The following is a 22,786-nucleotide window of genomic DNA, read 5'->3' as shown; positions in this document are numbered from 1 at the left end:
TACTAGGAATTGAACCCAGGCATACACATGCTAGGTAAGCACTGTGTCACTGAGCTACATTACTAGCCATCTTATTTTTTATTTTGAGGCAAGGTTTTATTAATTGCCCAGCTATGCCTGAGAGAAGTAGCTGGGATTATAGGTATGTAATACCATACTGGGTTTAAACCATATTTTGTTTTAAACTGTATGTTTTCAACTTTAGAGATAGGATAAGGAAGGTTGTCTATTATGAGCTCATTTGAAATCAAGGGGGAGCCACATGTGGTTGCACACATTTCACTTGCACACTTAGGCAGGAAAATTGTGTGTTCCAAACTGTTTGGACTACATAGTGAGTTCAAGGGTAGCCTAGGCTACATAGTAGGACACTGTCTGAAAACAACTCCCCCCAAAACAAACCACTATATGTGTATAGTCTCTCTCTCTCTCTCTCTCTCTCTCTCTGAGAGAGAGAGAGAGAGAGAAAGAGAAAGAGACAGTTGTCTACCATGTATGGTAGGAAAGCAATGCCCTCCAAAAGAAAAATGTTGTTTTCTAATTTATCTCAAATGTATATTTTAAGTTTGAATAAATCAATCGTTAATTCCTTGAGTTATAATATTTTAAGTTTGAATGAACTAATCTTTAATTCCTTGAGTTAATTATTTTATAAAGAAATGGTCTCAGCTGATTTGGTAAAATTTTCCTAAGACTTTAGTGGGTATAAAATAAGCTTTTTAGAAAAATTTATTTTCATTAGCTTTTATGAATCTCTCCTCTTCCCACTTAACTTGCTTAATTGTAGAGGTAAATTATTTTGTCACATTAAGTGCTTCTAGGTTAAACTAATATTAAGCAATAAAGATAGTAAGAAACTTTTCTGGGAGATATTGATTAATATATCTGTGATCAAATACACAGATAAATGAAGTACAGATGTCATGGTGGTGAAAATAAATGCCAAGTATTCAGAGGGCGTATTGGAAAGAGACATATAAGCAGGAAGGGTGTCTTGGAGGGGGGTTTAATCTAAGAGTTGCAGGATGAGTGAAGACTAGAGATAACCCAAGTGAAGAAAAGGTGAAGTGTTTCAGGCAGAAGAAATAGTATGTCTGAAAATGCAGAGATGAGAGGTCATATAACTAGGAAAAATTCGAAGTATCCCAGCAGAGTGTTGAGAGGGAGAGGCAGAAAGAACCTGTCAGATCAATATTCTAGCTTTTAAATTGGGAACCTCTCCACAGTTTGTATTTATTATATTTCTAAAGAGTTTACTAATTAAGTTGTGTTAAAGTGCACATAAAATTTACCATCTTGACTTTTTATAAGTGTACTCAGTGATTTTAAACCTTTGTTTATACTTCCTGAGCCTTTTTATTCTTTTGAGAGAAGATCTTGTTAAATTGCTTAGGCAGGACTTGAACTTGAGCTTCTGCTTTCTAGAGTGCTGGGATCATAGACATATGCCACCATGCCTGACTTGATATGCTTTGGCCAAAGGAACATGGATAGAACTGCCAGTGTGCCAGCAGTAAATGTAGGTCTTTAAAGACTGTTTCTGCTTATTTTTGTATTTCTGCCATCTCCATGAGGACATCGTCCACTGGTTCAAGGAAGATGAGACACCCAAACAAAGGCTGTACCAGGCAGGCAGCCTCCAGAACTGCAGTGAGAAACGGCTATCAAACTCTGCTCAGTTCAGAGTACAGGGTCATGAGAATAAGTGATCCTTTTTAGGCTGCGTGGCATTATGTGATAAGATTTAGAACTCTCTCAAATTAAGCTTGCTAGACTTCATGTATATACCTAAAAATAAGGATTCAAGCCATGTGTGGTGGCACACACTTGTGATCTCAAAGCAGGACGATTGCCACCAGTTCAGTGGCAACCTGAACTGCATAGCCAGATCCTTCTAGATATTTTCTGCCTAGAAATTTAATCTTCTCTTTACTACCCAAGCCAAAACTCCTTCAGTATTTCCCCTACAAACTCAGGTAAGCTCTGAAAGGGAGTATCAAGAGTACCTTTTACATATCCAGCATTGTACTTACTTTGTACTGGGGTTTCAAAAGCAATCACTTTTTTTTTTTTTTTTTTTGAATGACAGGAAAACAGAATACTCTTGATGCTTACTATATTTTATAGTTTGCCCTCTCCATCTTTAGGAGTATACAAGTTCAATTTATTCTTAGAGAAACTTCTCACCAGAAGAACGTATATACATACATAAAATGGCTAGTTATTTGCAGGGATTTTAGGTAGCCCCATGTTGTAAAGGTTTGGTTCCCAGCCTGGGTGCAGTCAGAAGGTTGTGGGACCATAAGAATTGGGGCCGAGTTGGAAGAAGTTAGGTCACTGAGAAAATGCCCTTGAAGGGAAAACTTGGACCCTGGTCCCTTCCTGTTTTACCCTTTGCTTCTCCGTCACTCTGAGGTTAACAGGCTTCCTTTGCCATGTCTTCTGCCATGTTTTGTGATGCTACAGGTCCAAAGCAGGTGGATCAAATGATGACAGGGTAAACCCATGAGTTGAAAACAGGTCCTCCTTTTAATCTGATTATCATGAGTATTTTGTCAGTGTCAGGAAGCTGACTAACAGTTGCCACCCTCCTCATACGCTCATGAACATCTGCTGGCTGGGACTGTAGCTCAGTGGTAAATATGAGACCATGAGTTCAGTTCCTAGTAAAACACACACACACACATACATATACACTCTGCTATTCAGATAGTAAAGTGATTTGAAATTAAGTGATTAAGCATCACTAGACTTATATTCTTTTCATTATCAGTGTACAAGTAAGCAAGAATAAATGCTGCAAAGATGCATAAAAGACTGTAGTAAATTACCTGTACTCAGAACTGTGTGGTCCAAGGCAGGAGGGTCCAAGTTTGAGCTCAACCTGGTCAATTTAGTAATACTCTATCGCAAAATAAAAAAGGGTTGGAGTTGTATCTTATTTCGTAGATCATGGATTGAATCCTCAGTACTGCAAAAACAAAAAGAAAACATTACACTAAAGTTTTATTTTATTTTGTCTTTTTGTGACAGGTCTCGCTGTGCAGTTCCAGCTGGCTTTGGGCTCACTTTGTAGCCTAGGCTGGTCTCGAACTCACAATGATCCTCCTGCCTCAGCCTCCCGAGTGCTGGGATTACAGGAGTGAGCCACCACACCCGGCTAAAGTTTTATTTTTAAGTATGTAGGGCTGGGGGTCAGCTCAGTGATATAAGCACCAGCCTGGCAAGTGTGAGGTCATGAGTTTGATCCCTGGCACCAAAAAAAAAAAAACAAACCCCAAAAAACATAAAAACCCTTTTTAAGTATGTACAGTCTTCTAAATGAGTTTTGCAGTTTAGGCATATAGCTGTTTTGTCATGTTAGTGAAATTTTTAAGCTTTATACCCTGAAGATTATTTATCATGAATATTTATATACTTATATATATATTTTGTATATATTATACAATGTAATATCGACACTATGCTACTTGGTGTTTCTGAGATTAGTGATTTTAAAAGCCCAGTTTAGGCTGGATGTGGTAGCTCATGCCTGTAATCCTAGCACTACGGAGGCTGAGGCAGGAATATTGCTGTAAATTCAAGGCCAGCCTGTGCCACATAGTGTTCAGGACCAACCTTAACTACAAAGGAAGACTCTGTCTCAAAACCAAATCAATGAAACCACCAGCCTGGTATATGTGCGATAGTGAACTTAGTGGCTGAAGTGTGAAATTGAAACCTTTAGGAGAGAGAGACTGTTAACATTTTGTGAAGTTATACTAAAAGTTGAAATTAGTTCTATAGGTTTTGAGAAATGGCAGTGATTTTCTTTTTATTTTTATTTTTGTCTTTTTCCTTTTCCTTTTTATCGGTACTGGGGATCGAACTCACGACTGCCTGCTTTCAAGGCAGGCACTTATGCCTCTGAGCTAAACCCCCAGCCCCGATTTTCTTTTTCTTTATGATAGACTTTGCACATAAGTGAAACATGATTTAGTATAGTGCATTCTTGTAATCCAGGCTACTGTGGGGGCTGAGGCAAGAGGATTGCAATTTTGAGGGCAGATTGGAGACTTTATCAAGCCCATGTTCAAAAATGAAAAACACAGAAAGATGAGAGCTGGAACTTAGTACTCTATGGGTTCAAGTCCCTGTACCACCACCACAACCAAAAACAAACAAACAAACAAACAAAAAACAAAACAAAAAAGTGACTGGGGGCTGGAGATTTAGCTGAGGCATAAGTGCTTGCTTTGCAGGCCCACAGTCATGAGTTCAATCCCTGGTACCAAAAAATAAATTAAAAAAGTGGGTAGAAAAATGCCTTATGCTTTTTAAAAAATTACTTTAGTTACACATATATTCATTTAATTAATTTCATTTCTTTATAGTTTTTTTGCTGTTTTTTTTTTTTTAATCGGTACCAGGGATCGAACTCACAACTGCCTACTTGCAAAGCAGGCACTTATGCCGCTGAGCTAAATCCCCAGCCCCTACTATTCTGTTTTCTGAGACAAGTCTTGCTGTGTTGTCCAGGCTGGCCTTGAACTCACTATATACCTCAGGCTGACCTCAAACTTGCAGTGATCCTCCTGCCTCAGTCTCCAAAGTGTTGGCATGTACCACCACCCTTATTGCTTTAGTTATAGGTGATATTATCAAATAATACAGTGAAAAAAATTGTTTTTTAAGGTAGGGTCTGAATATGTAGTGAAGCCTGGCCTTGAACTTGTTTATGTAGCTCAGGCTGGCCTCAAACTCATGGCAGTCCTCCTGCCCAGCTTTCTGATTGCTGGGGTGTGCCACCGTACCTGGCAGTTTTCTTTGTCTCTCTTAAATCAATCTTGGCTTGAAATTCACTTTGCAAATAGAATAGCTACCCCTGCTTTCTTCCAGATTCCTGTCACATGGAATGTTATTTTTCATCCTTTGATTTTTAATCTGTGAGTTTCGTTTTTAATTGTATGTTTCTTGTATGCAGCAAATTATTGGTCCTTGCTTATTGATCCATTTTGCCAGTCTGTTTCTTTTGATTGGTGAGCATTTTGATTGGTGAACATGGATATCTGTATTGACGTACCCCTGTTGTGTTATTTTTGTTGTTGCCCCCCCCACCCCATCTGTTTAATTGCTTGAGTTTCCTTGTAGATTCATATGTTGTGGTTCATGGAGTTGCAGTCCTTGTTATCTCTTTCTAGAATGTCCTTCAGAACATTTTGGATGGCTTAGTGGTCATCAGTTTCCTCAAGTGTTCTTTGTCATGGAAGTATCTTTTTTCTCCATCAATTTTTAAAGATAGTTTTGTGGGGTACCACAATCTGCGTTGGAGTTTGTTTTCTTTTAAGGCTTGAAATACTTGACTCCAAGATTTCTTTGACTTGAGGGTGTGTGTTGAGAAATCTGCTGTGATTCTGATGGCTTTCCATTGCAGATGATTTGTTTCTTTTCTGTAATAGCCTCTGTTCTTGTTTTGAATTTCTGAAATCGTGACTATTATATTCCTTGTTGTAGATTTGTTTTGACCATTGGTTAATTGGATATTAACCAATATTTCTATATACCTCACTTATCTGTAGGTCAAGTTCTTTTTCATGCCAGGAAGTTTTCCACCATGGCTTTTGTGAATAGGTTTTTGTTTTTGTTTTGTTTTGGTACCATGTGCTTGCCAAGCATGTGCTTATGCTGCTGAGCTAACTCTCTGGCCCGGTGTGAACAGGTTTTCAATGTCATTTGCACTACCTTCAGCTTTTTCATTGACTGATGAATTTTATATTATTCTTTGTATCATCTAGCTGCTAATGATTTCTCATTCCCCTTATTACTTTTAAGAAATCTTTCCTTTTCATGATTGCTAACGACAATTCTCTCTTCTTTATCTGAGATTCGGTCTTCACATTGGCTTATTTAAAAAAATTTTGTTTTCCCCTGCTTGTCCTCCCTCCCTCCCTCCCTAAAAAAAAAAAAAAAAATTTTGTTTTATTTTGATACCAGGGATTGAACTCACAATCTCATGCTTGCCAGGCAGGGGCTAACTGCTGAGCTAAATCCCTGGCCCCTACATTGCCTTATTCTGCTGTGTATATTTTCAGTGGAACTTTAATTTCCTGGGTATCTGTTTGAATCTGTTTTATGGATTCCATTTCTTTCCTGCGTTGGGCATTCTTGATTTCCATCATTTTCTTAAACTCCTCTTTTTTTTTAAAATGTGTTACTATACATGTTTTTTATTATGGTCACCATCTCTGTAGTTAGCTGAGAAATTATTTCCAGTTTGATTTGTTCTAGAGCTCATTCATCTGTATCGCTACTTCTGCTGTTAACACTTCAGAGTGTTCAGGTAGCTTTTGGATTGATTGTTCCACTTCATTGCCATCTGGGGATTGCATCTTGCTTAAGTATCTTCATATTTTCTACTGGTTTTTATTTTGGTACCGGAGATTGAACTCACAACCTCACACTTGCCAGGCAGGCGCTTAAGCCACTGAGCTAAATCCCCAGCTTTTTTTTACTTTGATTTCTGGGTTGATGCTTGTAAATTTCCTATAGGGAGTACCTTTATTGCTAGTATTTAGAACCCTTAGGAAGTGACTACTTCTCAGAGGTGTCTTTCAGGTATAACGAGCTTATGGGTTTTGAGTCTCTTGCAAGATCCTGCCTCTTCAATTTATTGGGGTTGAGAAGTTGTTGCCTACTTGGCCCAGCCCCTGGTTCTTTGGCACTGGCCTATAGTATTTTTTATGTTCCTTAGGCAATTTTAGTCTGGTATAACAGGAAGAATAGCTGGTTTGAACAATTATGTCACTTTTGGCTAAAGTGGTACAATCAACAATAACAATAGTATCAAATACAGCCTACAAAATGACAAACTGAGATAACTATTTATTTGCTTTCTTTAACTTTATAAACTAGATTTGTTATATAACAAAATTTAACATGAACCAGAAAATTGTTTATAAGAAAGAAACCTTCAATATGGCAATTTTACCCTGGGGGCAAAAATTTTAAAGGGACAAAGGAGAAAAAGTAGAAGAATAGAAGAAGAGGAAGAGACTAGAAGCAAGGCTGGAGAACAAAGGAAGATCATGCAAACTTTAGGAAACTAGTGAAGAATATAGGAGTTGGAGAGAAGGAAGAAATAAAACAAAGACAGATTAATAATAACAAAAAAAACCCTAGAAACCATGTTCACACTTATAAAAACAAGAAGAAACAGTGAAGAAAAAACAAAACAAAAAACTAGAAAAGAAAAAAATAAGAAAAATATATCCATTTCAAAGTGTCTTACTGCTGTCACTGGTAGACAGTGTGGCAGACAATATCCAGATCTGAATTGATTATTCCCAGCAAGCTGGTAGTAACTTTATGGCAGGTTAGTAGATAATCCCCAAGAGCCTGCACCCTTAGTTACTCTGAAGTTCAAGCTGGTATCTGGCCATGAGGCTGGAACCAGGCCTGTTGAACCTGCAGCAGGCTGTGCACCTTCTGCCAGCTTTAGTTTGGTTTCCTGCCTTTTGACATTGGGAGCTGCGAGATGGAGCCAGCATTTCTGTGTTTCTAGCTCAGTTGCCCCTCTCCAAGATGGCTCCAAGCCAACTGCCTTCTTGTGGGGGGATGTCTGAACCTGAATATCTCACTACCCACTGCAGTCTGCTTCGCCCATAGCTGTACGCCACTGGTACCTTTCTCAGTGAAGGCCTCAGAAGTTACCAATAGTCACCATGTGTCTGCAGGTTCAAGCCACCCTTCCCATGCAGTGAGTCCGGGTTCAGGGAGAAAGTGATGCCTGCCACTTCCTTTTTTGTTGAAATTTTCCTCTTCGCTCTCCCCATGGGCCTCAGTTCTCACTTTAGATCCTTTCTAGATCCCAAGGACCCACTTACCTCCTCTTCTTCCTCATATTGCTTTATTCCAGTGTCTGGATACCAAATCTTGGGGAGGCTCTTTTTCTGTTGCTCATCACTCTGCCACCATCTTCTATGAGCTCTTTTAAAAAAGCAGGTGTTTATAAACTGGAGTCTGCAACTATCTTCTTTTTCCTTGCTGCCAAATAGTTGGGTAGTATGTGATATAGTGTACATTTACTTAAGAGCCATGAGCTGCTCATATTAAAAACTAGTTCAACAAAATATATTATGCTTATGGAATGTGTAGCATATGCTTGCATTTTTAAAAATTTATTTTATGTTTTTTTTTTTAGTAGATTTTCTAAGACTCAGTTATTTTCTGCATTCTTTTCACAGTCTACTTCCCAGTCTACTTCCAAGGAGAATGTTTTATTGCTGTTCTTGGGATGCTTTAACAATGATTTCTATATATTTTTTCTGATTAGTTTGCGTATTTTTATTTATCATTCTTAGCACCAACATAATAATTTCCCCTTTATTACTAATTTAAAAGAAAACTGCAGTTTTCGAACTATAAGTTTGTTGGGCTTAAATAAAATCATTTATTTTACTTTAAATACTAGAGTGCCCTTAAAAATAATAAAGGTAGCTTAAGTTAATGAGCTAAAAGTTAATAGAAACAATAACTTTATTGTTTTACAAGATTTCGAGGAGGCTAATTTATAATAAAGACAGCAGAGAGTGAAAGTTCATCAGTATTCTAAAGGCCATCATGATTGGCCAGTAAATTTCCTACTATGGAACTCCCAGATTTCCTGTTTATTACCAGATCCTAGAACCCTATCAATATTGTCTCTGCTGTATAAATAGCTCTGAGTAGTGCAATATTGCTTATAGGGTTTTGGTATTTGGGAAAAACAATGGGCAGGCTGTAGAAACTACAATATATAGCTAAAAGTGACACGCAAGTCTTCTTTTGTTTAGGAAGAAAATAGTGGCATCTAGATTTCATGGTAGACATTAAAATCTGAGATTAAAACATCATTTTTTTTTTTTTTTTTTTTTTTAAGACAGCTTCTTGGTGTATAATCCAGGCTGTCCTGGAATTCAATGTGTAGCTCAGGGTGGTCTGAAATTTGAAACAATCCTCCTGCCTCAGCCTGGTTTTTTTTTTTTTTTTGAGACAGGGACTTGCTCGTACCTCTGGGATTGTACAGCATGCCTGGCTGCCTAAGCCTTCTGAATGCTGGAATTATTAGTAGGTACCACCGTGCCTGGCTCCAAATTTTAATTTACTGGAAGGCAGCGTTTATCTTTTGTAAGTTTTTTTGTTTTTTTTTGTTTTTTTTTGTACCAGGGATTGAACTCACAACCTTGCGCTTGCCAGGCAGGTGTTTATGCCACTGAGCTAAGTCCCTGGTCCCATCTTTTGTAAGTTTTAACATTTTGGTAAGTTAAACAGGTTTATTTGTAGTATAAGGAAGTAGAATTACAGTGTGGAGAGCTTCCTTTATTACAACTCTCATGTAATAGGAGAGACCCAGAGAGATGAGGACTCACCTAAGGCCATATATGGTTAGTGACATTAGTTAGGACTAGAACTTCTACTACTTAATCCAGTTCTTTTCATTTTTCTGTACCACAATATTAAGTTGTGTTCAGAGGGAATTTTTAATTGATTTTTTTAACTTTAGCAATATTCTATCTAAAACTTTTAAAATAATTTTAAGAGTTTGTATTTTTTTCGATATGTGTTCTTCTTTCCCACCTCCATAGTATTGGAGATGAAACCCAGAGCCTTCAGTGTGTTACAACTTCCGCTCTTTTTATTTATTTTGTCACAGGGGTTTGCTAAGTTGCTAAATTTCCCAGGCTGGTCTTGAACTTGTGCTTCTCCTCTTTAGCGTACCAGAGTGCTGGCATTTTAGGCATGCACCACAACACCTGGCTTTTTATTTGTTTTAAGAGCATATATAATTTTAGTCTAAGTACATAAAAAAATCAAAGTAATGAGAGTTGAAGTACATGCAAGTCACTTGGACTGTTACATTTAGCATCATTTTTTTCTTTTTGTTTCCCACTTACTACTAGACCAGTGGTGGTAAATTTATGGCATGGGTACTGCAGCCAACTGTTTGTTATTGAAAACTCTAAAAGGTTTGCCATCACTAGCATAGATCACTGACTTCAAAAACATACTTGGGGGTTGGGGAAAAAAGAAGAATCAAGATATACTATGTACAGGTACAAATTCCCTGTCAAGAATGTGATTATTATATATATCTAAGATGTACCAATAAAATTAATTAAAACAGAACAAAAGAAGCTAATACTTGCCCTATGTATAATCATAACATGTTGGTACAGGTTTTCACAGAGGATAACATTTTACTCTCAAGCTTTTTTCTTTTTTTCTTACAAAAAATTTTTTTTAATGTACTCTTATTGTGGAAGTATAAAGTATAGTAGACAAGTAGGTATAATTTATATATCAAGATATCAAGTTGTGCATCTTAAATATGTTTAATTTCTATTTGCCAATTATACCTTAAAGTATAACATGAGTTTAATTTCCTATATTCCTTAATATAAATAGTACTAATTCTTGATATAAATAGTATTAGTAATTGCAATGATGAATAGCTAGGAATATGTATTTCTTTGTACTATTTCTTAATGTTTAATGCATTATTCATCAAATTAGTAGAAGGACAAACTTCCACTCTGTTTTTTATGCCCAATAATTGTTTTTAAATTGCATTGAAATATATATAACATAAAATTTACCGCATTAGCTGGGCATCGTGGTATTTGCCTATATCATAATCCCAGCATTTGGAGGCTGAGGCAAAGGGATCACGACAAATTCAAGACTGGACTGTATTATATAGCAAGACTCTTTCTTAACAAAAACAAAATGAAATGCAAATTTAACATTTAAGTGGGGCGTAGCAGTGCACACCTGTACCCAGCCTTTGGCAAGTTGAGGCTAGGAGATCCCAAGTTCAAGTTGCACTTGTTCTACACCACACCTAGCTATACTTTTAGAATGTCTAGGATTGTATGTATGCCATAATTCCTGACTCTGGTAATTTCATTTTTAATTTTTTGAGTTTGCTGTCTTATAAAGTATCTTTAAAATTCTGGTTGTTTTCTGAAATATTTTCAAAATAGAAGCATTGCCAGATTATCTAAATAGGCCTAGGAATTTAAAAGTTCTTTGAAATCAGGCCTAATAATATGTGCTTATGATTCAGTTTTGTTTTGTGAGGTTTGTTTGTTTGTTTGTTTTTGAGGCAGAGAATTGGTATATAGGTCAGGCTGGCCTTGAACTCTTGCAATCTTCTTGCCCTAGCCTCCCAAACTTTCTTAGTTTCTTAGATTGGGAGGCTGAAGCTGGTAGATTGATGGAGTTCAGGATTTCAAGCCAGTGTGGACAATGTAGCAACATCCTCATCCAAAAGAGGAAAAAAAAAAAAAACCCTTTTGAAAGCAGTGATTTGCCTATAAATGTTTATAGCAACTTGCTGGGAGGCAGGGTTAGTTTAAAATGTGTAATGTCTTAGGTTTTGGGCTAGGAATGGGAGACCATGCCTGAGGAAGTCATGTAGCAAAGTCCCAAAGTGCTAGTCCCAGATGCGACCATCACATCCATCAAAATAACCACTTTTGATATTATGTAATATATTCTAACAATTTTGTTTTTCTACTTATTTTACAAAAAAGATCAGACTATACTCAATGCTGATTTTTACAATGAACAAATCATAAATGTAGTACCATGTCAATGTCAAATTAGTCATGTTTCCATTTAAGAAACTGATGGCTTCAAAAAGATTATAAAGCTAGGCATGATTGCACATGCCTGTATTCTCAGCACTCTAGGGGGCTGAGGCAAGAAGGTCTTCAATTTGAACCCACCCAGAGAAGTTTATTGATTTTGGGAGACTTTGTCTCCAAATTTTAACAGTTCATGTTCTGCCAACCTCCTGAGCTAGCTGGGCAATTTTTCAAAAATTTAAAATGGCTGGGAATGTAGCTCAGTGTGAAAGTCCTGGGTTTAATCCCCAGTGACCACACATATACATGTGCACATGCACGCAAGCACACATTATAAAAAGAATGACCCTTTATTACAAATACTACAGAAATACATAAAGTTAAAAAGGTGAAGGCCTATCCCTAGTAGCTGTTTGTATATAATCATTTTCAAAGACTGCATGGTATTTGACTAAGTTTATTGGTATATTTTAGGTACACATAGTGATCATATTCATTACAGGGAATTTGTACCTATTCATGCTATAACTTGATTTTTTCCCCATTTGTGTATTCACCCTTCAACCTCTCTTCTTATTTGCAGAATCTTTGTTTCTATTTTGTCCTTTTCTCATCATTTTTTGTCTTTTTGTTTCCTTCCTTTCTCCCTCCCCTCTTCCTAGTTCCCCTTCCCATCTGAATATTTTCTCCCTATTTTGCAGTATCTATTATATGTGGAATACTATTTTTTTTTTTTTTTTGAGGAGATGCTAGAAATTGAACCCAGGGTCTCACACATAATAGGTCAGTATTCTACCACTAAACTACACCGTTAGTTCTCAAATATTTATGGTTTAAGGTATAACTTTTTATTCTAATTTAGACATTTTTTTTATCCCCTATGTCTGTTGCAATGTTATACTTTTTTTCCCCCTTAGAGATTTACTACAAATCAAGATCCTGGGCTAGGACCAAATTAAGTAAAAAAAAAAAAATTGGGGTTATTTAGATTGCATAATTTTATAACTCTTGAAAACTTCTTAATTTGTGACATATGTTTGTAGCTCTTTGACTAATGTGGTTTATTTGTAATAAAGGTAATTGAATATCTCTGGCATAAAGTTGTTCTGTACTTTTACTTGAAGCCATATTTCCTGCCAGAGGTAGAAAAGTGCTATTTACCTGGTCATCACTGGCCCTGGGGAATTCTTTCTGTTCTTTTGTATTACTATAGTATATGATAGTGGCTACTTAGAATCTATTTTGATTTAATTCTAAGATACATATATGAGTAGTGATTTCAAAATGTTAGCTAGTTTTAAAATTTTTATATACCTTTTTATTTCCACGTTTTCTTTTTCTTTCCTATTGGTACTGGGGATCGAACTCACGACCACCTGCTTTCAAGGCAGGTGCTTATGCCGCTGAGCTAAACCTCCAGCCCCTGTTTGTTTGTTTTTGAGACAAGATCTCACTGTGTAGTTCAGGCTGGCCTTGAGCTCACAGTGATCTTCCCATTTCAGTCTCCTGAGTGCTGGGATTCCAGGCATGCATCACCACACCCAGCTAGTTTTTCTATTTTTTCCCCCCTGGTTATAAAATCTAGGGCCACAAGCATGCTAGGCAAGTACTGTTTTACATCTTCGTATCATCTTTTTAAAGTGCTTATCAGAAGTTAAAGTAATAAAAAACATGAAACGGAAAGACTAAAGTATTTCAGTTACTAATATATATTTTGAGTTATGAAATAATTATTTGTGCTAATTTTTAGTTCCAGAAAGCTGACTCTGATCTGGATTACATTCAGTACAGGCTGGAATATGAAATCAAGACTAATCATCCTGATTCAGCAGGAGAGGTAATCTATAAACTGAATATTTTGTAAAAAAAAAGATTTTTCTGATAATGTTTCTAATAGTGTGTGTGTGTGTGTGTGTGTGTGTGTGTTAATTGAGATTGAATTCAGGGTCTTGCACATGCTGGGCAAATGCTGTACTATTAAATTATATCCCCAGCCCTCATATTTCTACTAATAAAAAAGTGATTTAAAAATTGTGTTGTACTTAATTTAAAGATTCTTAAAATCTTCTTATGGAAGATTGGTCAGGGCATATTGAAAAGATTATAACAATTGCCAGTGAAATTTGTAGCACTTTTCTTGTTATTTTTTCCTAATGTCTAAAAAAGAACCATTGAGCCAGATGTGGTGGCTCATGCCTGTAAACCCAGCATTCGGGTGGCTTAGGTAGGTGGATTGATGTGAGTTCAAGGCTACCCTGGGCTACATAAGTGAGTTCAAGGCCAGCCTGAACTACATAGTGAGACCCTGTCTCAGCCCTTCCCCTCAATAAATAAGAACATAAAATATAATAAAGTTAAATTTAAAAAAAGAATTATTGAAAGCGGGAGATGTAGCTTAGTGATAGAGCAGTTCTCTTGTATGTGTATGGCCCTGGCTTCCATCACAGCACCAAGGCCAAAAAGAATAACTGAGCTCAGAGGTACAAACCAGGGTTGAAACCTCTGAAATTGCAAGAGAGAATATAGCTGCTACCCACTAGGGCAATGGTTCTTCTGAAAGTATTGGCAACCATGCTAATTCTCCTAAGAAGAGAATTACATACTATTCAGTTTGTTTTATTATACAATGTGAGCAGTGGCTTTTGACTTTTCTTTTTTCTTTTCTTTTCTTTTTTTTTTTTTTTTGGTACTGGGGATTGAGTTCACGACTTTGCACTTGCCAGGCAGGTGCTTGTGCTGCTGAGCTAAATCCCCAACCTGAGCAGTGGCTTTTTTATAAAATTGTGTGTTTAGTTATTCTAAGATCAGGTGGCTTAGGAATATGTTATGGATTAAAAATTGGTAGTCAACTTAATGCCAGCTGAATTAAATCAGCAGGGCACTGGGCATAGATGTTTCATCTGTGGAAAGTTGCCAGCATAAATAGAGGAGAAGGAGAAGGAAGGGCGTTGAGGTGTTGAGGCATTGTGGGTTCTCCTATGTGTTGCTGTTTTGAGCTATTGGTTCTCCTGGAGAAGCTCTCGTCCTCACAGCAAGCATTGCTTCCTGGTTCTGAAGGGGAAGACGTGTGCCACTTGGTCTCCAGGATGAACTTGTCATGCTGGCTTCCTGGCATGTACTTGACTGTGCTTATCATCGGAGGAGCTCGGGGCACCTGTGTCGCTAAGGATGGCTGTGGTGCTTTTCACGACAGCTCAGGTATTTGTTGTGAGTGTGATTTCTCAGCTCCAGCACAGAACCCTCAACCTACCAGCACAGCTCCTTCACCCTGCTGGCATAGACTTTCTAGCTTCCACTGCTGACCTTGGGCCTTCCCAGCACGGATCCGTAAAAGAGACTAGCATGAGTCCTTCTTGTGGGCTCTAGACCTCCAGCTGGACATGTGGGAGGCATTGTCATGAGCTCTGGGTCTTCATGTGGACTCATGTGGGACATTAGTATAGGTACATACCACTTTTCCCAGCTGACTGTTTATAGCCATAAAATCATAACTATAGGTATACATGCTCATGAAATAAAAAGCAAATGATGCGTAAAAGCATTAATATCTTTGACAGTTCTTGCCAGCAGACAAGACATACTATATTTTATAGTTTTCAAAATGTTAAACACATTAAAAATTAAATTTTTCATGTTTTAGTTTGTTTTGAATTTTTTTTTTTTTTTTTTTGGTACTGGAGCTCAAACTCACCACACTTGCAAGGTAGGTGCTTATGCTTCTGTGCTCTAAATCCCCAGCCCCTTGTTTTGTTTTGGTACTGGGGATCAAACTCAAGACCTCGTGTTTACCAGGCAAGCAGTTGAGCTGCTAAGCTAAATCCCTGCCCCCTCATTAAAAATTTTTAAAGTGATGTTTTATACAAAATCATGCAAATTTCATGAATGTTCCATTTTTACTGTTCATGGTATTTTAGAATTTGATGGGAGTATATTTGAATTATTTTAGCTCTCGACTTTTTTTTTTTTTTGATGGTACTGGGGGTTAAACCTATGGACTTTGCACTAAGCTACAGCTCCAGACCCTCTTTTTTTTTTTTTTTTTTTTCTGGTACTAGGGATCAAACTCATGACCTCGTGCTTGGTAGGCAGGCACTTATATCACTGAACTAAATCCCTGGCTCCAGACCCTTTTATAAAACAGGCTCTTGTTAAATTGCCCAGGCTGGCCTTGAATTCGTGATCCTCCTGCCTGAGGCTCCCAAGTAACTAGGATTATAGGCTCATGCTTATTGTTTTGAAGAACCACCAAACTATTTTTTGAAGTAGTTAAGTCATTTTACATCCTTAAGGTTTTCTTTTTCTAGTTGTGATGAAATACTCATGACATAAAACTTACCTTTTTTATTTGTTGTTTGAGATTTGTTTTCACTATGTAAATCAGGCTGGGGCTTGAACACACTATGCACCAAGAGTGGCATCAATTTCAGGAGAGACCTCTTGCCTCCACATCTCAAAGTACTGGGATTAGAGGCATGTACCACCACACTCAGCATTATCTTTTTAAAGTGTAAAGACTAGTGCCCCCACCTTGGGAATCACCACTCTACTTTTGTCTTTATAAATTTGGATTCTCTAGATACATCATCGATATAGAAGCACATATTTGTCTATTTGTGACTGGTTTGATTTCACTTAGTGCAGTGGACTTAAGATTCATCTATATTAAAAAAAAAAAAAGGATTCATCCGTATTGCAGCAACGCCAGAACTTCTTCCTTTTTTGTGTTTTTGAAACATGGTTTCACTATGCAGTTCCGGTTGGCCTTGAACTTACTTTGTAGTCCAGGCTGGCCTTGAACTCACAGCAATCCTCCTGCCTCAGCCTCCCGAGTGCTGGTATTAGAATGGTGGTATTGTATGCACGTGCCACTGTGCCTGGCAGTAGTTATTCATATTACAAACAGAATCTGAAAAAACCAATGTACTTTATACAGTTGTTTGAGTTGGCATGAATTTTATATTTTATCTGTATATTAAATAAACATATTTACTTCTACTTTAACGATATGGCAGTATGTTTATTAATTTTATTATTATTTTTTTCATTTTCTTTTTTGTCTTTTTCGTTTTTATCGGTACCAGGGATTGAACTCACGACTGCCTGCTTGCAAGGCAGGCGCTTATGCCGCTGAGCTAAATTCCCAGCCCCTATTAATTTTATTATTAGTGGTTTCAAATTATTCTATTCTTTTTTATTTGTGACTGCGTGCATGCCAGGAAGGTGCTTATGCTACTGAGCTAAATCCTCGGCCCTAAATTATCCTATTCTTTTTTTTTTTTTTAAATTTTATTTAAAAGGAAAAAGAGGAAAAACAAAACAAAACAAAGTGGTGTAAGGATATAAGTAATACAGAACTATAAAAAAAAAAAAAAGTAAGAAATCACCAGTTAATAGATTACACATTATCATCTTAGAGATAGTTGCTCAAGTCACAGTATCAAAGCATACAAAGTGGACATTCAAACAGTGAGACTGCAAACAGTTGTGTTCAATGATCCAACCAAAAACATTAATATGGTCAGCTATTTAACACCCCAAACACACTTGCAGTTGTATTCTTTAGAGCACTTTTTTACCCTCTCTTTTTTACAACAAAATTTACACATTTTGGGTTTTATTACTCCTTAGTTCTTATTACTTTTTTGTTTTGGAAGAGAATAAAGTCAAATATGGCAAAACAAAGCTTCAGTCAAAACCAAGGATAGACATAGCACATGATGTAAAAACAGAGTACAAGGTTATCAACAATGGTTACCCTAATGCCTCTTGCTTCCTTAAAAAGAATTGTCTATCTCATTAGGTATTATAAAGTTGAACAAAACAGTAGAGAACAAGACCAATAAAACCTAAACCTTGTAAACATTACAGGACTTCCAAAGGAGACAATAGTCAAACCAGAATGGGCATCATAGTGAATCTTATTTCCTTCAAAGTAGTTGCCTATACCCTCAAACTTGATACTATCATACAGAACGGAACAGAGTCTAATCAGTCAAAACAAGATAGTGGGAGTATTACAGGACTTCAAATCAAGTTAATAGGAAATCAAAAAAGTTACTTTAATATCTCCTGCTAATTTATTTTTCCCCTTAATTAAAAAATCATAAAAAATAACTAAAGTTATCCTATTCTTGAACAAATCAAAGTATTGCCTTTAATCTCCTGGTTGGCATTTAAAATTATATTTAGAAATAATGTGTGGTTGTGAATTGTGCATCAAATGTATACATGTAAAGTGATCTTATTTGCTGTTTAATATTAATTTTGTGTGTGTGTGTGATTTTTATGCTTAGGCTCTAAATTTCTTGATAATAGGCTTTAGGCTTTATACTTCCCCATCCTCTGTCATATAGTTGTATACATATTAACAGTGTTCAATTAAATAGATTACAGAAAGTTTGATATTTTCATTTTTAAGAAGCAGCATAATTTTTGTAAGCTTAATTTTTTTGCATTCTATTATTTAATATTTACCTTTTTTCCTGATGTAGAAAAATCCAGTTACTCTTTTAAAGGAATTGTCAGCAATAAAGTCTCGATACCAAACTTTGTGTGACCATTATAAACGTGTTGCTACTGAACAGAAAGAGATTAAGACCCGCATTTCTACTACTTTGAATAAAACTATGACCAGGATACAAGAACTACAAAAGCTAACAGATGTAGAGGTAATGTTTTCATTTACAAATTAGATTTTTGTAGTTTTTGTTCTGAGTGTTGTTTTATAAGATAAACCCTCAGGAACTTGAATTTTTATTTATTTATTTATTTTTATTTAATTTTAAAGGGAATAAAACGGCTATAAGATGAATCAAAATAGTGAAAAGACAGTAGAAAATTTACAATAGTTACTGTATTGCATATTTTTATCCTCTAAATAGTTGCTTGATTTTAGCGTTGCAAAGTCAGTCAAACAATACAGTTCCTCCAAATCAGGAGGTGGGGTGGGGCAGGACAGGGTGGAGGAAGACTGTTCTCTCCCCAGCCTGTGTGCTGGCCTGCTCACTGGCAGAGGCTTAGTTTCTTCCTTGTTGTCCCTGAGGGACTTGGATTTTCAAATTTACTAGTCAGTTTGGACTGTTGATAGAAATGCAATTTTTTGATACTCTGAAGTATAATTGCATTTATGTCCTTTTATTTTAAAATAAGTGGATGAACGAAGCACGGTTAATGAAGAAACATGCTGTCTTAGATTAAGTAATCATGGCAGAAGAGAACCCTTGTTAACACTTACCAAATAGATTTGCCAGCTGAATCTTATTAGAACTAGTAAGATTGAGAATTCTGAAAAGTACTTAGAGCAGAGATGGCTTGAGAGGCAGTATCAGGGGTCAAATCTGGGACATTATGCAGGCTAGGCAAGCACTCTGAGGAGCCACACCCCCAACTTGTTTTATTTCTGTTTTTGTTTTTTCGAGACAGGGTTTTACTATGTAGTTTTACTATGTAGTTCAGGCTGGCTGAACTGATTATGTAGCCCAGGCTGGCCTCAAAAGTCTCAATAATCCTCTTGCCTCAGCCTCCTAAGTGTTGGGATTACAGGCTTGTACAACCATGACTGGCTTTTTTTCCCCCCTTCTTTTTTTTCAGTTGGGTTGTCAGGCATGGATCGGCCTGACCTTCTCCATTCCCTCAGTCTATTCACTATGCCCCATTTTATATAGTATCAGAATCCTTATAGTCAGAAGGCTGAAGCTAGTGGGTCACTGTGAGTTCAAGACCAGTGTGGGTTACATAGTGAGTTCAAAACTAGCCTGAACTGCATAGTGAGTGAGACCTTCTCTCAAAAACACAAAAAATATATTCTTTTTTTTTTTAACCAGGGATCGAACTCATGACTCTATGCTTGCAAAGCAGGCACTTATGCTACTGAGCTAAATCTTCAGCCCCTGACAAAAAGTATATAAAAAATTAAATAGGAGAGAGAGAGAGAGAGAGAGAGGGAGAGAGGGAGAGGGAGAGAGGGAGAGAGGGAGAGGGAGAGAAAACAAAGTAAAACTGTTCAGGGAGTATTTTGCTATTATCTTTATAAAAATAAGAAGTGCCTTTTCATTTTGAAAGGCAGAAAATAAGCAGATATAGTGGTGCATACCTGTAATTCCAGGACTTGGGAGGCTGAGGGAGGAGAATCATCACAAGTTTGAGGCCAGCCTGGGCTACATAGAGAGTTCAAGGTCAGCCTGAACTATATAGTAAGACGCTGTCTCAGAAAGACTAAATAAATAAATAAAAATAAAATTTAAAAAGGTAGAAGATATATTTAAATTGATATTCTTTAAAAAGAGTAGAAGTCATAATTTTAAATGCTAAATAGTGAGCTGAGATTAGAAAAGGTTGGAAGAAAGAGAATACATGCTAATTTTACCATCTTTCTTAGCTGATTTAAATCATGGCATTTTAAATATACTTAATTATAAGTCCAACCAAAGGAAAAAGAAGTAAATTTTTACAAAGCAAAACATAGCAAAACATGCTACTAAAACAAAAATATAATAGTAGAAAGTAAAAAAGGCATTAAAAGTACAATGTGTAGTATCTTACTGAGCAATGCTTTTTTTGGTTACTGGGGATCACACTTAGGATGGCATGCTTGCCAGTCAGGCTGTGTGCCAATGAACTATATCCTCAGCCCCTGATGGATATTTAAGACACTTGTATTAAAGAGAAATTTCCACAAACTTAAGACAGGTTAACTTGATTTTAACTCTGCAAAAAACTCTTGTATAGTGATTACAAGGATTCATAGTGATCGCATAGATTCATTAAGAAGTAACAAGACTTTCTAGAATAATACCATTTTTTTAATTCTTAAAAATCTTTTTTTTTTTTCAGTGCTAGGAATTACTCAGGATGTTGTGTATCCTAAGCAAGTATGCTGCCCCTAACCCAAACCATCAGTTTTCATTTCCCTTTTTTTTTTTGAGGTAGAAGAGAAAATTTCTGTAAATGTTTGGGTTGCAGTAAGTCATATGATTATCACTTTATTCATGTAAATATTTGATTAGTCAAATCAGCTGCCTATCAAGCATTGGATAGCTAGGCTTCCAATTGCCATATATGGCTTATAAATTTAAACTCAGTTACATAAAATTAAAAATTCAGTTCTTCATCTCCCAATTGGACAGTGCCAATATAGAATAGTTCTACTATAAATGAAAATTTTATTGGGCAGTGCTGCCCCTGGAGATTCAGATTCTGTAAGTCTGGGTGTTCTAGATTTGGCAGTCTCTCTAGAGATGACCTATATAATTAGGCAGATTTGTAACTATTTGAGGGATTTATGTTGTATCTCAAATTACTTTCCCATGGAACTCTGTTTCAGCCAGCATATTGTTGGTCCTCAGTGAAAATCCTTTACAACTTTCATTATTTCCCCATTAAAAGTTTTTGAAAAGGAAATGTGAACAAAAGTAGTTTTGAGTTTGGGTATTGTGGTAATGCCTGTAATGCCAGCACTTGGGAGGCAGAGGAAGGAGGATCGCAGCATGTTCAAGGCAAGCCTGGGGTACAAAGTGAGTTCAAGGCCATCCTGGACTATATAGTGAGACCCTATCTCAAAAAGATGAAAAACAAAACAAAACACAATTTCTTTGTTTGCTTTACTTTCCTGTTATTATTTAAATTGTTTGGTCTTGTTTCTGTTTTTTTTTTTTTTTTTTCCTGTTTGAGGCAGTGTCTCAATATATAGGCCTTCAATTCCCTGCCTTAGTTTCCCAAGTGCCAGGATTACAGGAATAGACCACCACCCCTGATCTGGTTTCATTTGTTCATCTTGATTGCAAGTTCTCTGGAAGCTCAAAGATCATAGTACTTTGTATATATAGAGTGTTTGGTCCTTTCACATGGGAGAGAGAGAAAAGAAAAGAAGCCTTTATTGCAAGCATGGGAGGGCTGCGGAAGAGAGGCAAGCATCCTCGGAGGGGAATAAAGAAAACCGTGGGCTTTTATTTGGAATTGATAGAGGTAGAGTTAAAGGGGCAGGCAGAATGACCTATTGATAGCTGACTGGGGAAGCATTGGCGCACGGGAAAAGCGGATGGTTTAGCTTTAGGGTTTTCCTGAAGAATGGAGAAGTCAGTGCTGAAGGGAGGCATTGTCCAGTGCCATGCTGACTTGCACATGGGAAAAACATGTCAGAGAGCCAAAAATCTATTTTCTTTGTCTTCCTATAGTGGTGATTACATCCATGAAATAAGCTGACACAAATACTTATTATAAGATAAAGGAGAACTTTACTAATTTAATAGTATGTGAAAATTTTGGGAATAAAGGTTTTGTCATTTGTTTTCTAGCTGTTACCACCCACTGAAGAAGAAAAAACTGCGACAGAGCAGTTAAAATCTCACAGGGAACACTTATGAAGAAATGGAATTGCAAAATGGAACTCTAATGAAGAAGAGATTAATTCCAGAGAAATACAAGAAGATGTCTTTTTTTTTTTTTTTTTTTTTTTTTTTTTTTAAGAAGATGTCTTCTTAACAGTTCATAAGCAGAGGTTGGGGGTGGTCGAGGAGGAGGAGGCAGAGGAGGGAAAGGTTTGGTTTGAGTGACAGGGTAGTGATTCTTTTGTAAGAGAAGGATTAAGAAGGGCAGCAGATATTAATAAAATTTAGCCAAAGGATGGAGTAGAAATAAAAGTATATATACATATACTTAGCTTTGTAATTTTAGGTAAAGAAGTTTCTTACTTCTAATTTGTATGTTTTCTTTTTGTATTATTGGGATAATAAGCGTTCTGGCCTATAATAAAAGAAAGCTCATGCATTTTAGTCTGTCACTGAGTGAATCAGTGTGCTTTAGAAATTAGAATACAAGCAAAATATTTGTATTGTACATTATATATGGGTATATAATTTGATTTTTGAAAATATTGATGGCAGATAGAATCACATTGGTGAGACCATTAACGTGTGTTTTTTCACATTTTAATATATTTTGGCTTTCCTGTGATAACCTCACTTTTATTTATTTATTTATTTATTTATTTCTTAATTCTTCTTGCTTACAAATGCCCTTTTTGACTCTCCTTGTGATTTCAATACTTTATTCTCATTCAGCCTATAATTGTTCATTCTCTATAAACACTAAGGTGAGGTGGTCTCCAAAAAAAGTGTATGAAAACTCAAAAACAAGTCACAGAGAATTTATCTGCTACTTTTTAACTTAAATATAGTTTTTTT

At 36.4% G+C, this 22,786-nt stretch overlaps 1 protein-coding gene across 1 annotated transcript in view; it reads left to right on the top strand.

The window, feature by feature from the left end:
* The window catches only part of Ska2 (spindle and kinetochore associated complex subunit 2), a 28,291-nt gene extending 5,921 nt beyond the window's left edge, over positions 1-22,370 (top strand). The window contains 3 exon segments of the mRNA XM_013152254.3: positions 13,357-13,443; positions 18,098-18,274; positions 21,899-22,370. Of these exon segments, the coding sequence (XP_013007708.3) occupies positions 13,357-13,443; positions 18,098-18,274; positions 21,899-22,069 (435 nt within the window). The 3' untranslated portion in view covers positions 22,070-22,370.
* The last annotated feature ends 416 nt before the right edge of the window (positions 22,371-22,786 follow it).

Source organism: Cavia porcellus, unplaced genomic scaffold, assembly GCF_034190915.1.
Source record: "Cavia porcellus strain 051 isolate PalLab524CR breed Dunkin Hartley unplaced genomic scaffold, mCavPor4.1 scaffold_6, whole genome shotgun sequence".
NCBI classification, from domain to species: Eukaryota; Metazoa; Chordata; class Mammalia; order Rodentia; family Caviidae; genus Cavia; species Cavia porcellus.
The sequence above is the reverse complement of the archived record's forward strand: the minus strand, read 5'-3'. Positions and strand labels throughout refer to the sequence as shown.